Here is a 15,337-nt window from a genome sequence, read left to right on the forward strand (position 1 = left end):
TTTCTCTCTGGGTGAGGGCAGTGCTCTAAACTTAGATTGTAGTGATGGGTTCACAGCTCTGAATATACTAAAAACCACTGAACTATATACACTTTGAGTAGATGAATTTTATGGTATGTAAATTATCTAAAAAAATTGTTAAGGTTTTATTTTTTTAAGTAGTCTCTACACCCCCATGTGGGGCCCAAACCCACAACCTCGAGGTCAAGAGTCGTACACTCCACTGACTGAGCCAGCTAGGCGCCCCATCTCAGTTTTTTTAATTAAAAAAAAAGAATCTCAAAACTGAAAATTTTCAAAACCCATCCCGCCCCTTAATTCACTCATCCAACAAGTATCTTTTGAGCCCAACCCCATTTCAAGGGCAAACACGATGGACAAGGTCCCCGCCCCCATGGAGCTTACCCTCTGGAGCACCGTGTCCGTGAAATGAAGGGCATAAAGCAGGGAGATGGAGAGTAACAGTGGAGAGGGTACTTTCACCAGGTGGGGCGGGGAAGGCTGCTCTGAGCAGGTGACATTGGAGCTGATGCCTGAATGACAGGAGGGAACCACGCGTGCAAGTAACTGGAGGAGAGGGGTTCCAGGCGGACGGAGCTGCAAGTCCATCCAATGCGCAGGACTGCTCCCTGCAAGGCTAGCACCCCAGCGGGCCAGGAGTGTGGTCACATACAGGGTGCAGCCCCAACCTGAATGTAACAGGGCCTGAGTCCTGCCTTAGGTTGGGATCTCCCCAAAGACAAGCTTTCTTGATGCTCCCTCTGAGTCTCCCCAGCCTTAACGCAGGGCCCTGAGCAAGCTAGAGGGTCATTGTGGGAGTAACCGGTTAGAGGGGGGCCTCTTCCTAGCCCCCTCAGTCTGAGTTGTCCCTTTCCTGTTGGGCAGCTTAAGCTGTAGTCTCCAGCCTGCCCGTGCTCCCAGGGGGTGCCCTGACTCCTGGTTTCTTGTCCCAAGCTCCCACTCCTCTCTTGGAGGCTGTCTGCTCCTTTCGGGGCGGGGAAGGGTTAGGAATGCCTCTGACTCTTCCTGGGTTCTGGGCCCTTCTCCTCTTCCTCCAGGAAGATTATCAGGGTGGGGATGACCTGAGGCAAGACTGTGAGCGTGTCAGTGCCCACCCTGGGGTCCCTCACGTCGAGGTGGCAAGGGGCTGGTCCTCAGCAGCATTTTTGCCACCCTGGGGAGTGGAGGGCAGGACAGGCTGGCCGACATCTTACTGCTTAAGCCCTTCCCCTGGTGTGGAGCCAAGCAGCCCCTCCTCTTATCACGGATCCAGGAGGGCCAGAGCCAGCACCCCGGCAAGGCCAAGTCAAGGTGATCACGTGTACCCTCTGGGTAAAGCAGAGCACCTGGGCCGATGGGGTCGGCAGCAAGCTCAAGGTCACACAGCAGACTGGTGGGGCAGGCACCACGAGGCGCTCCCTCCCCCACTTCACCTTCCACGTGGAGCCATCAATGAGTAACTTGGACATTTCTCAGGCTTCCCGAGGAAGGGTTCCTTAGACCGTCTGAGCTGTTCTGCATCTCCCCAGGCCTTGGGGGAATGGGGCCCCCTCTCTCACTGGCCTGAATTAACCTCTGAACCCAGGACCAGGGGAGGAAGATCAATGACACAATGCTGGCCTTAGCTTGAACTGGGAGTCAAAAAACTGGATCCTGGCTCTCTTCCCCTGTCTGAGCTTGGGTCCTGATCTATGAAATAAGGGGTAGGTCCTTGCTGCCCCTGTAGCAGTTCCTGGACCCACTTCCCATGGTCACCCCAGACCAGCAGGCTGTGCGGTAGGAACAGAGGCAGGGCCTGGCTGGGGAATCCGGGAGCTGCTGAGCCTACTTGGGGGGGGGGGGAAGCTGGTTGCCGGCAGGGAGGACGTAGGGAGGAGGTGAGCTGGGGGGGGGGTGCTGCCAATGGCCAGGGGATGACCCCAGGGAGGGAGCAGAAGAATGTAACATCTCACTGACTTCGCATAACAGCCTCAGGAGGCAGAGCTTACCATCCCCATTTTATAAAGGAGCTAAGTATTCACCCCTAAAAGCTCAGAGGGGCTGTGTGTCAATGCCTTGCCCCGAGTGGCCCACTGGGAAGTGGCAGGGTTAGGTTCTTTTTAAAAAAATTTTCAGTTGAGTATAGTCGACATACATATTATATCAATTTCAAGCGTACGACATAGTGATTTGACATTTTTATACACTGGGACCGGTCTGATTATACATCCTACTACATTTGTGCTGCCAAAGCTGTTTTGACATTATTATTCCATAATGTTCAATTACCCACATTCCTGGAAGGGGCCGTTGACCAAACCATTAAGTGACCAAGCCAATTAGCGTATTTCAGCCTGGCTCTAGGATGTATCTGGGACTTCTTTTCTCTTGGCAGCTGTATGCCATTCTAAAGAAATATGTCCAGGCTGAGTTTTGGAATGCTCAGGCACAGCCTGGCTGAAGCAACTGGGGAGGGCAGGCAGTTGCTGGGATGGAAACACAGGCTTTCCTGGGCCGCAGCTGTCCCCAGGAAATGGGGACACGTCTCCATCCCCCGTGCCCAGGAACCACAGGCCCAAGCTAGGCTTTGCCCTCCCCAGCCTCGGCTGGTAAGTGGCAGGTTCGAATCATGCCCCAGGGGTCGGCAGGAGATGCGGGAAGGGCCTTCCCCGGCCAGTTTCCCTCCAGCCTCTCCTTTCTGTTTTCTCACCCCTTCCTGCCTGTCCCCGAGCCTGGGAACAAAACTCTTTCCTGTGGGCATCAAATGTCCTCCAGAACAACAAGGTAAAAAAGTACACATGGGAGAGAGGAGAGGCTGTCGGGGCAGCCCACCGAGACCTTGGCCCTTCCCCATCCCTTCCCCAGCCTCCTGCTGCCCCGCCGGCATCCCAGCCCTGCCTCAGGCTTTCTCTCTGGCCTCTGTCTCTGTCTCTGACTCTCTCTCCCTCTCTGTGTCACCCACTAATACTCCCGCATCAGCCTCCTAAGTCTCCAGGCCATCCTGTGTGGGGTGACAAGGCAAGCCATCCTCATTTGACCGGCAGCAGCCAGCACCCCTGGATGGAACAGCAGCTCGGGGCCAAGCACAGTGCCAGGCACGGGGGCCCGCAGTGAACAGGCTGCAGCAGACACCTTGGGAAGCTTGCCACGGAGCCAGCAGTGACATAGGAAGGGTCTGGAGCTGCCAGGACACTCGCAGAGGGACCACTGGGGGCTCATGTTCCAGTGACCACAGCTGTTCATCTCTGCTTTGTAAGCCTGCATTCAAGGCTCTAAGGACTCTGGCCTCCCGCTCCCATCTGGCTGCCCCTGTCTCAGGCCTAGCTGAGTCTATGGCCCAGCACCAGCCCTTTCTCTCTCTCTCTCTCTCTCTCTCTCTCTCTCTCTCTCTCACACACACACACACACACACACACACACGCACACGCACTCTCCCTCCCTCTGCATGCCCCCTTCTCCATGGATAAGCAGCATGGCCTAGGGATTATCAAAACAGAAGACCTGGTTTTGAGCCCAGACTGTTGGCTACTTTCTTAGTCTCTCTCAGCCTTAGTTTACTTGTGGGTCCAACAGGCGCAGTGGCAAAGCCTACCGCCTCGGGCCTGTAAACAGGTGTTCCTTGTCATTTTCTTTTCTCACAGCTCTCCTTCCTGCTCTCGCTTGCTGATCCCAGGTCCCATTCCTTCAGGACTTGGCTACTGGGCTGATTTTTTTTTTTTTAAGATTTTATTTGTTTATTTGAGAGATGGCACGAGAAGGGGGTCAGGGCGGGGGGGTGGGGAGGGCAGAGGGAGAGGGAGAAGCAGACTCTCCACTGAGCAGAGAGCCTGACACAAGCTCTTGGTCCCGGGACCCTGAGATCAGGGCCTGAGCCAAAGGTAGACGCTTAACCGACTGAGCCCCCCAGGCACCCCTACGGGGCTGATCATGAACCACATTCATCTAGGTTTTTCAGGGCAACAATGATAATGTGTTAACTCTTCAAGAGAGTCCGTGCACTTGACTTGGGGCAGAGTGATGAGCGAGGTGGTGGAAAGGTCACCCCATCCTGTGTGCCCGCTCAATGGGGAGAATAGTTGAGGGAGAGAGAGGGCATCCTCTTGCTATCCCTGAAGTCAGGCCAGCCAGGCAGCTGCCCGGTCCATCTTGTGCAGGCAAAGGAGAGGGAAAGACAGAGCAAGCGATCATGAGAAGCCTGCCGTTTTCATCACTCGTGGAGATGAGGGCATCCCCTCTGTGCTGGGTGCCAGGGAGCAAAGGGAGACTCGAGGCCAGGTTGCAGGAGGCAGAAATGCATGAAGCTCAGCGGGCAGCCCAGGCTGTCAGCTCTGGGGGCCCACAGAGCAGGGGTGCCGGGGCGAACTGGGGGCCAGAAGAGACCCTCCCCACAACAGCACCCTCCCTGTACTCCTCCTAGTGTCTGGGGTGAAGGGTGAAGGGAGTGCCCCCTCCCTGCTCACAAAGAGTTGGGAACAGGCAAGGGTCATGATCAGTGATCTCCCCAGCAGATCAGCCTGGAAACAAGAAAAGAGAAAATAACGAACTAGTTCTACCAGCAGAGGCCTTCTGATAAAGGATTTAATCAAAGATGGGCCAAAAGGAGAAGCAGAGAGCCATGGGGGTCAGAAGCAAGACCTTCTGGGAAAAGACGTAGCTAAGAGCTTTCCTGGGGGCTTCCCTCTTTTCCTTAACGTGCTGGAAACTCGGGTCTTCTTGCCACATACCTCTGCCACCTCTCCAGTTCTGGCTGCCACAACAACTTTACAAAATCTGAAAAATTTTCTTTTATAAGCTCTCTTTTCCAGAACCTTCTTTTGTTTTCTTTTTTTAAGTAGGCTCCATGCCCAATGTGGTGCTTGAAATCACAACTCTGAGATCAAGAGTAGTATGTATCAAGAGCCAGGCTTCCCCAGAACCTTTTTGCTACCCAGTGTCCTTCACCCACATCAGCCTTTCAGGGTGGTTCCAGAAAACACAAGGCATCCTTCCTTTGTCAGAGTCTGGTTATTAGGTAGGGTGTACCAACAAGATCTTGACAGAGCCCTAGACATTCCATTCACTGACTCGCTCATGGGGGAACAGGCCCTCAGCCTGCCTGCTGTGGGCTCCTCTGTGGGAAAAGTCACCTCCCAGACACCTCTCTTTGGGGACAACCACAGGACCTCTCTTCCAGAAACTGCAGAGTCAAGATCTCTGCCCGAGGGCCGGAGGGGGGGTTGTTGTGCCGAATTACCCAAATACCTTGGCTGTGGGCTTTGGTTCAGGTGGTTTAGTTGGCGCCTGTGAAGGACCTGGCCGTTTTGCCATTCCTGTGTTGGGAGAGGGCACTGCGCCCAGCTGGTGAGGGGAGGGGCTCGGGTTCCACCCCAGGTCCCATCTCTACAGTTCCCTGTATACGGCACAGGACCCTGGAAATGCTCAAAGCAGACGCCCCTCGAGAGGGACACAAATACGTATATAATAGTTTATGAGTAAACTATTTATTTATTTATTATTTTAAAGATTTTATTTTTAAGTCATCTTTCCACTCAACGTGGTGCTCGAACTCACAACCCCGAGATCAGGCGTCCCGTGACTCTACGGGCAGAGCCAGCCAGGCGCCCCCTGAGTAAACAGTTTCCAATTGCTTGTGCGTAAACCAGTAGCGGTTACACTTTGTCTGGCGTGTGCTGTGTGCTCCCTCACGGTTTCCCGAGTTCTGACAGCCGCGCTGTGACGGAGGGGTTGCTACCTGAGAAGACTGGGGCACCAGAAGCATCTCGCCTGCAAGCCCCTAGCTAACGACAGAGCTTCTGCAGTCCGCAGCCCCCTCCCCCCTCCTACCAGAGGCTTCCCCGAGGCTGCCCAGTGCAGGGAGGGCCAGGAGGGGGCTCTGTGTTCCAAGGCCCTGGGCCCCTCCACTGACCTCACCCCTCTGCTACTGCAGCCTGGCCCAGTCGTTATGGGCCCTCTTCACGTCTTCCCTGGCCATCTCCCTGGTGTTTGCCGTCATCCCCTTATGCCGGGACGTGAAGGTGCTGGCCTCTGTCATGGCGCTGGCGGGCCTAGCCATGGGCTGCATCGACACCGTGGCCAACATGCAGCTGGTGAGGATCTATCAGAAGGACTCGGCCGTCTTCCTCCAGGTGAGCCCACACGTGGGCAGGGGGCTGGGCCGCGGGGAGCTCCCTGGCCTCAGGCCCCCTCTCCCTTCCCTAGTTTAGGCCTGGTGGTGATGCCCAAAGAGCCCCAGAGATTCAGTTCAGTGTGGTCGCTTCCAGCTGGGCCACACTGGATCACGATCTTTGGACTTGGGTCTCCTCATCTCTAGAATGGGTCACGCTCCCTGTGTGCGGGGTGGTCACGGGAATCTAGGCACCCCGGAGAAGAGGTTCTCTGTGAACCGGAGAGTGCCATGATGGCATGATGGGAGGGCTTGCTGTTTTCTCGGCTCCTTCCTCCTCTCTGTGTTCTCTTTCTGTCAGCCCTCCTCTTTATCAAGCCCCCTCCCCTTTGGGGTGTTAGCTGGTAGATGTTATCATGGGGACAACCCCCAGTTGTGGTTAAGATTTGGGAAAGAAGGAAGTGGGAGGGAGGGGAATGGCCACTGTCACCCAAGTTATCCCAGGCCAGAAGATGGTTGAGAGGAACTTCTCTCCTCGCCTCTCCTGCTTCCCTATTGCTCCCCACTCTTGGGGCCAGGAGGGGCTCCCCAGATGGGACACGATGTGGGGATGGGGTAGGAAGCCTGAGCCATCCTCCCCCCATCCATACCACTTCTCTTTGCTCCCTAGGTTCTCCATTTCTTCGTGGGCTTTGGTGCTCTGCTGAGCCCCCTAATTGCCGACCCCTTCCTGTCTGAGGCCAACTGCTTGCCTGCCAATGGGACAGCCAACAGCACCTCCGGCAGCCACCTATTCCACGCGTCCAGGGTCCTGGGCCAGCACCATGCTGAGGCGTGGCGTTGGTCCAACCAGTCGCTCTCCAGGCTGCCTCCACAGGATGGAGGAGGGACCCGCGTGTCATACGCCTTCTGGATCATGGCCCTGATCAATGTGAGTGCCACAAGGGCAGGGCTGGGTGGGGCCAAGTGGACCGCCACACCTGCCAGCCCATACCAGCTCCCAGTGCAGCGTCTTCTGGTTCTCGGCAATGTGCTGGCTGACGTGCGCCCCGGGGAAGGCAAGGGGATGGGAAAACTGAATGTGAAGGGGTCACAGGAGATCATCTTGAAGGTCCTCGATTGTGACAATCCATGCTTGTGATCTCAAGGGAGATAGAGCCATGAGCGGGTTTAGCACAATGGAATCAGGGTCAACTTTCATGCCATTTGAGGCTCCACAGGAAACCGGCTCTTTTCCTCCAAGGCCAGACGAAGTAGATCCTGGGACAGAGCCCTGCAGGACATGTCAGGCTGTTCCCCCGGGTCCTTAATCGCCGGTGGGATTCTCCTGTGCCCTGCTGTGAGGTGGGCTCCTGCGGAGGCCAGGGGATGGACAGGAGAACCTCTGAGGGATCCTGCCTACACCGAGGCTGTGACGGAGCAGAGCAGAGAGACCACTCACTGTGACTGGGCCAGTGACTGAGGCCGCTCTGTACCCCAGCTGTCGTCCTCCCCTAGCAGCCTGACTCTGTCTCTGGCTAGAAACCTCTAGTGCTCTGCAATTCAAGACAGGTCCCCCCACTCCCACACACACACACCAGTAGCCCAGGCTGGGGCCACAGGCCCAGGTGGGGAGACACCCCTGCCCTCTCTGCAGCTTGGGAAGCGCTGCCAGGAACACCAGCAGCAGCCCTGGTTTCCTGGCTTGGGCCCAGCCTGGGCTGGGGGTGCAGAGTATTCGAGGGGGCATTTGCTGGGCTGTGGGTGGGAGGCACTGGATGGCTTGTCATGACTTAGGGTGTCAGTTGGCTCCGAGCAGACTTGTCACCCCTCCAGAGGGAGGCAGGCTGGGTTCAGGCACCCAGCTGCCATGGGGCCTCAAGACAATGCGGTGCATATGGCACTGAAAGGGGCCTTGGGATTATCCAGTCCCACGGAGAGGCAGAGCAGGGGTGACATGCGTCCCTGGCTCAAGGGCCTGATAAGTGGCTAGCAAGACGCTGACTCCCCACACCAGCCTCCTTCCTGCTGCCCCCCAGTCAATGCTCTTTCTCCTTTCTTCTCCTTTGTAACTTTCCTTGTACGAGAATCTTCCCTTGGGGCTCTCAAAAACCCACGCCCCTCTCTTGCTCTCTCTGTTTGCTGCTGCTGCCGATCATTGCTTTGGAAACAGTCCAGCTTTGGGCCTGTGGCTGCCAAGGGGGAACCTGCGAGGGGCAGGAGCACTGTCCGTACAATGTCGAAGCTGAGACTCCGGGACCAGGAAGCCGGAAGGTCCAGTTGAAGTGGAGGTCTGTTTTCTCTTGCCCCACGAGGTGCAGACTGGAGGCACTTTGTTTGCTGCAGGATGTCCGGACTTTTTATATTGGTTTGTTTCTGAAGATAAACAGTACACCACAGAAGAGGATGGGGCCGTGCATGCTTGTGGGTGTGTACACACACACACACACACACACCCGCACAGCCCACCCCGCACGCTCTGAGGAGCTTGCCTTCTCCGAATGGGCTTTTTATAAAGGCAGGGTGCACTCTAACTGGCCACAGCAGCCAATCCCCTGTGAAGTCCTTCCCACCGCTCGCCTCCCTGGAAAGCCCCACCTGCAGTGACCAGGCTCTTTCCAGCTGTTTCCCCTTGGCCTTCACTCAGGCTTTCTGCCACTGCAGACCTCTGTGTGAGGGTTTCCTGTTCCCCCCATCAGACTGGAGGGAGGGCTTGTCTCCCCCATCAGACCTGGACTCCTGAGGTCAGGGGTCATCTCCTCCCACTCGGGCCTGATGTGCAGTGCTCTCTGGGCATGTCTGACCTGGACTCATCTTCTAGTGGGGAGGGAGGCTCCCAGGTGCCCGCAGGGAGGTGTCAGCACGGAGCCGGTGTTCCGGGGGGCCCCGGGGAAGATGCCCCAGTACACCAGCCTGCCTCCAGGGACGGGGGGGGGGGGCCCTCAGAGCCGCACGGGCCCTGCTGCCTCCCACGGCCACAGCAGCTTTGCCCGTCAGGACAGAGGGGCCCGGGGGCCTCTGGGGAGTTTCCGCAGCTCCCCGGGCTTCCTCTCTTTCCTGAGCGAAAGGAACTGGGATGAAGTTGCGGCAGGAAGGGCAGAGGTCGGACTGGATGAAGAGCTTCCTGGCAGCAAGGGTGGTTAGATGCAGGCAGGGCACCTGAGGGAGGCGGCGGCGGCTTCTCCAGGCAACCGCGGAGGCCGGAGACGTTCCTCATTGCTCTGGGGGGTTCCCGAAACCGAGTGGCTTAGTGTAGGTAGCAGTGCATGGAGCGCTGGGCTGGTGTGTGCGCATGTGGCTGGGAGCGCACCTCTTCCAATCAACAGCAGCGCGAGTCTCGGCTTTCCAGTTTGCACACGAGGCCCTTGAGGAAAGGCTCTGCACCTGCTCAGGTGTGACATCACCCAGGCAAGCCCCGAGGGGACACCGGCCCCAGACAGAGTCAGGGTGCCCGGGCTCCTGTCCAGTCTGCCCGACGCCAGCCGTGTGACCGGGCACTAACGCTCTCTGGGCCTGGAGCTTGGGGCCTTGTAGCAGGTTATGACTGAGTGATAACTTGGAGCCTCAGTCGCCCCATCTGGAAAATGGGGATAATAAACAAAAGCAAACTGTCTTTGTAAAGTGTCACGTGATCCATCAGCACCAAGGAGTGTGGGGGCATTGTTCAGGATAAGGATCTTAGAAACGAGTTTATCTCTGGCACTTCTCCTGTACCAGAGGCCTGGTGGGAGTCCAAGTTTTGCATGTGACAAGGAGCTGTCTTCAGGAAAACGGATGTGGTTAAGGTTGGGCCACAATTAAACCAGTCTGCCCCGGGTCAATACACCTGGCGGCATTAGCCAGGGACAGCGCGTAAGTGGACACCCTTGGAAAAAAGCTGTCTTCCGTCAGGATGTGCGGACACATGCCGTTGGACGATGTGGAGGTGTCTGCAGTGGGCCAGGCATGGGAAGGGGCCAGCCTGATGGGAACAGGGCTCTCCTGACCGTCTGCCCACCCCCCAGCTCCCGGTGCCCATGGCCGTGCTGTTTCTACTGTCCAAAGAGCGGCTGCTGGCCTGCTGCCCTCAGAGGAGGCCGCTGCTCCTGTCTGCAGATGAGCTCGCCCTGGAGACGCAGCCTCCTGAGAAGGAAGATGCCTCCTCCCTGCCCCCAAAGTTTCAGCCACACCCAGGTGGGGGCTCTGATGAACTTTCCCGCCCACAGCCCCACACCGAGGCTTCTCTGGTGACCCCTTCCCCCAGGGGGTGAACGTAGATCCCAGGTAACGGTGGCTGGAAACGAGCCGTGGGCACTGGTGGTCTCGCGAGGCAAGAGCTGGAGCGACCCAGCCAAAAGCGTGGGGAAGGCAGGCTTGTGGCTCCAGCCTCCGTTCTGCCTGAGCCGGCCCGTGTGACCTGGGCCAAGTTACTGGATCTCTCTGAGTCTTGCATCCACCAGGACTGAGATGGACGGGGGCTGTCCCTAACAGATGGTTGGAAGCTAGTAGAAGGTGGGAGGCAGGATGGGGTCCCCATTCTGCCAGGCCCTCTACCTGCCAGCCGCTTCCCCTGGGCCTGCAGAGGGGAAGGAGCCGAAGCTGAGACTCACCCCTGTCCTTTGTGTCACCCAGGCCACGAGGACCTGTTCAGCTGCTGCCAGAGGAGGAACTTCAAAGGGGCCCCTTCTTCCTTCTTCGCCATCCACGTCACTGCGGCCCTGGTCCTGTTCATGACCGACGGGATGACGGTGAGCCTGCCCCCCTCCCCTGAGACTCCAGCTGGGGGTAGCAAGAGAAAGAGCCAAGCATCAAGGTTTCCTAGAGGCCTCACCTCTAGTACAGTCGATTCAAACAGTTACACTAAATAAAAGTCCTCGGGGAGACTGTCTGCAGAGTTGTTCGTAGCCCCTTGGTACTATGGTCTTCTGTCCCAGCCCATTGTCTTTATTTTCCTTAACTCTGTGGCTAGAAGCTTCTCTGGTTTGTTACCAAGGCTGGACTACCCATATTTTTTTTAAAAGGGCAGAGCCCAGGGGCACCTGGGTGGCTCCGTCAGTTAAGCATCTGCCTTCCGCTCAGGTCATGATCCCGGGGTCCTGGGATCGAGTCCCATGTCGGGCTCCCTGCTCAGTGGGGAGCCTGCTTCTCCCTCTCCCTCTGTCCCTCCCCCCACCCTGCTTGTGCTCACACACTCTGTCTCAAATAAATAAATAAATCTTTTTAAAAAATAAATAAATAAAGGGGCAGGGCCCTGTTCCTCCAGGTAGAGGTCATGCCATGTAAACTCGAGGGCACACTGCTTCCTGGAACACATTCCAAACCCTGGCTTCTCGAGCCACGTTGTAAACAGGCTATAGGCAGGACCTGAGCCCAGCTCTGTATTCTGCTAGTGACCTCTGTTACCCTAGTGTCTCTTCCCAGAAGTCTCTTAGGAGTAGATCAGGATCCTTTCGAATGGCTGATTGATTAACCGATTGCCGTATCAGGGACTCTCCAAAGAGAAGTCCCTAAGAAGCAGATGACCCAGTGCTAGCCCTGGTTGACTTCCAACTCAGTGTGGCCTTGGGCAGCTCACTTCTCTCTGCCCCCTCATCTGTAACATGAGACAGCTGTGGTACCTTCCTTCAACAGTAACCCTTCTGTGGAATCCTCATAAGTGAGACATGTGGTGGAAGTCTGCCGTGGTTGAGGGGTGGGGAGCAGTGCCCGTACGCCCACACCTCTCGGGACCCCCTGTGGAGACCGGAGACACCCCCCCCCCCGCCCCCCGCCACGGCATCCCGAGGCCTGCAGCTCTGGGCAGGTGCAGTCTCTACGCTGTGGCTCCGTGGGTCCTACCTCAGCTCGGGCCTGCATGTGGCATGTGATCCTGGCTCCAAACCCCCCTTTCACTGAGCCTCTAGGAGCAGTACCAGTCCTTCCTCAGCCCTCAGCACCCCTGCCCCCAACCTGGGTTTCCTTTGCCGAGGGTCCAGCGGCGCTGCGGCGTGCTCAGCAAGGCCCGTGTCTCTGCAGGGGGAGTACTCAGCCTTCGTGTACAGCTATGCAGTGGAGAAGCCGCTCTCCGTGGGGCACAAGGTGGCTGGTTACCTCCCCAGCCTCTTCTGGGGCTTCATCACCCTGGGTCGGCTCATCTCCATTCCCATCTCCTCCAAAGTGAAGCCAGCCACCATGGTTTTCATCAACGTGGTAAGTGGCCTCCTTTCACTTCTTGGAGACACAGGAGGACCATTCCCTCCTGGCCTGACCGCTGCCCCAGGACATTTGCTCCAGACTGGACTCTGCCAACAGGGAGGGAAGGTAGTAGGGGGAGGAGAACAGAAGCGAGAGATGCTGGTGAGGAAGGGACGGATATCCAGAAGGTGAAGCCTATCTGTGTGACCTTGGAAAAGTCCCTTTCCCTCTCTGGGCCTCTGATTTTGTACCCATCAAAGAAAGGGGCTGTAGGAGGTGGTCACTGCTGAGTGGAGCAGATCCCAGTGCACGGCCTGCCAAGATACAGGCGAAACAGGTGCTGGCCTTGGTCCTCCTGTGTCACCTTGATGCCCAGCTGGTCAGAGCCCCATGGCCAGCAGAGGCCAAGGATCCCCTGGCCTTCAGAACCACCATCTCAGGGCTAGAGCCTCAGAACCTGCATCTTGAAACTTTCCCAGATGACTCTTAGTAGCCATTCTAGAATGTACGATGGCATTCAGGGAACCGGTCTGCCTGCAAGGCTCAAGCAGTAGGGTCAGACCTTCGACCTGATGTGTGTCCATGTCACCATCTACGACAAAGGGTCTAGATTACAGACTCCTGTAAGGTCCTCTAGCCCAGCCTCCCTCCCTCCAGGGCTCCAGTCATCTCTCTAACCTCCCCTCCAGGGAGTCCACAGTCTGCTTAAATACCTGCTGTGACCGGGAGCTCGCTCCCTTACCAGGGAGCCCAGTCCACTGTCAAAAAGTACTTCCTTGGGTTGAGTTTCCAGCAGAAAGAGGGTCAGGAAATACTGCTGCGGCTACAGAGATTGGAGACCATGAGCTTCAAGAAAGGCTCTTATACTTGGCCTTGTGCTGGTCGATGACCTCTAAGAAAGAAATTTCTATTCACCATAGATGGGAGGTAGTGTCGGTAGAAACCAAACTCAAGAGGGAGAGGAAGACGGGAAGTGGAGGTGTGACTACTGCAAATATTTCTGAGCTGGAGAGAGTCCTGTCTGACAGGAGCCTGTGTGAGGCAGAGGAGAAAGGGAGGAAGCCTGTGAGGAGGGGTCCGGGCGGATCATTGTCAGAGAGGACGGCCCTGCAGCCCTGCGATGGGAATGGGGATGGAGAGCAGTGGAGAAGGGAGAGTTAAGCTCAGTGCGGAGGAGGCTGAGGAGGTGCCCCAGGGAAGGAGCAAGACTCCACAAGTCCTGGCTGGAGAAGAGTCGGGGTACCCGTGCTGCTGGTGGCCAGCCTCTGCGGGATGCAAGGTCAGCGGCTTAGACAGAGGACGGTGGGGGAAGGAGAGCGGCCGAAGCACCCACTTGACGTAGGCACTGAGGACAAAAATGCATCTGGACTGCTGGTTTTTAAAAGGAAAGTCAGATTCCTGGGCCCAGCCCAGACTTCATGAACCAGGGTGACGAGGGGAGGGAACGTAGCCATCTTTATATTTAACCTACACCCCAGGGGCTTCATGTCCTCAAGCAAGCTTGGGAAAACACTATCCTAGAGCAAATGACGTCCAAACACATTAGGCGTGCTTCTGGAAAATACAGATTTCCGGGCCCCTCCGCCAGAGAGTCTGATGCAGGGTGCGGAGAGGAGCCTTGCCATCGGGATCGTTTTCAGGGCTTTGCAGCTGCCTTCGGTGGGCACCCCGTCAGGATTACCGTCCGACAGCCCTGAGCGAGTTCCCTGGCGCTGCACCTGCCCAGTGACTGTCACACAGTCCCTGCGACTTCTCCGGAGCAGTCCTCTCGTGTTGGAAGGAACGGTCACCCTGCTCTCTGTTCTCCTGGGTCTCCACAACCACTTCCTGGTGAATGGATATGCACCTCGCGCAGGGCCTGTGGGGAGCTGCAGGGGACTGTCTCCCTCGGGAGCTTCCAGCCAGCTGGGGAAGAAGATGGGCAGGGGAGGGGTAGAGCAGGCCCGGCCCCGAGGGTCAGGAGGGTCAGGATGCGGCTGGCCGGCAGGTGGGAAGCAGGCCGAGTGGGAGGAGAACTGCTTGGTGGAGTTGCTAGTTCGCCCTGGGCATGCGCAGGTGTTTTCCAAACTCCCCCAAGTCTGGAGAGTTTCAGGGTGACTCTTCAAGGCTTGCCTAGAAATGTCTGGTTTGAAAATGGGGTGGCCAGGCGGCAGGAGGGGAGCGAGGGCAGCAGCTTCAAAACACTGGTTCCGCGCCAGGCATGTAAGTTGGGAGCTGACTCTCCAGAAGGTGCCGCGAGGGGCCAAGGTGGGGGAGTGTTCCAGACAGAGGACGCTGCTGGTTGAAAGGCCCAAGGGGGAGCTAGCTGGGTGGGAGCATGGTGGGCAGGGCCGGCGACAGGGAGCAGAGGGAACGGGTTGGCGCAGCAGACATGGGCTAGATCCTGCAAGGTCTTGTAAGCCAGCTTTGGGGTTTTATTCACAGTGGGAGAAAGGCAGGCCTTTAGAAGTTGGTAAGCAGAGAATGGACATGTTCTGCTTTGTGTTTCAAAAGCGCACTCCCCTGTCCTGTGTGAGAGTCGACCTGGGAAGGGCAAGAGTCAAGCAGGGAGCCGGTGAGGAGCCCCTCTCGCAGTCCCGGCATGAGAGGCGGCGGCTGAATGAGCGTGTCAGGATGGGTTTGGAGAGGTACACGTTTTTTGGGTGGAGTTGATAGGACTTGCCCTTGGCCTGAAGGTAGGCGGGGAGGGAATAAGGAACCGAGGACTACCTTGGTTACAGGGCCTGTCCGCTGGGTGGATGGGGATGGCATTCACTGACATGGAGGGGGGGAAGAGTCGGTTTGGGGGAGCAAAGGCCAAGTTTGGACCACGCTGTCAGTCAGCCAGTCACCTATCAAAGGGGCGGAATTACGTGCAAGCCTGGCGCTCTGGACACAGGTCAGGGATGGATTTAAGAGGCTGGGCGTAGAGATATTTGAAACCGTGGCTCTGGACCGACAGGGAATGCAGACAAAGAAGAGCCAGGAGCGTCTGGGGCCGCGCCAGCTTTTAAAGATTGAGCAGAGGAGGAAGAAAGAGCAGTGAGGCTGTGGGGCCATTTTCTGTGCCAGAGAAATACATTATATTTGGAACCTTAAATATGTCTACTGCTTTCGCGTTTTTACTGCATGAGAGAAGTCTTG

The 15,337-nt window shown here is 57.0% G+C and overlaps 1 protein-coding gene across 3 annotated transcripts in view; it reads left to right on the plus strand.

Annotated features, from left to right (window-relative positions):
* Positions 1-15,337, plus strand: part of MFSD4A (major facilitator superfamily domain containing 4A) — a 30,091-nt gene that overhangs the window by 4,642 nt on the left and 10,112 nt on the right. For all 3 annotated transcript variants that reach the window (XM_026480513.4, XM_057315036.1, XM_048225468.2), the window contains exons 2-6: positions 5,906-6,104; positions 6,753-7,013; positions 10,066-10,234; positions 10,673-10,788; positions 12,056-12,229. In XM_026480513.4, coding sequence (XP_026336298.1) covers positions 5,906-6,104; positions 6,753-7,013; positions 10,066-10,234; positions 10,673-10,788; positions 12,056-12,229 — 919 coding nt within the window. The remainder of the gene's footprint in view (positions 1-5,905; positions 6,105-6,752; positions 7,014-10,065; positions 10,235-10,672; positions 10,789-12,055; positions 12,230-15,337) is intronic.

This window comes from Ursus arctos, unplaced genomic scaffold, assembly GCF_023065955.2.
Source record: "Ursus arctos isolate Adak ecotype North America unplaced genomic scaffold, UrsArc2.0 scaffold_2, whole genome shotgun sequence".
Lineage (NCBI taxonomy): Eukaryota > Metazoa > Chordata > Mammalia > Carnivora > Ursidae > Ursus > Ursus arctos.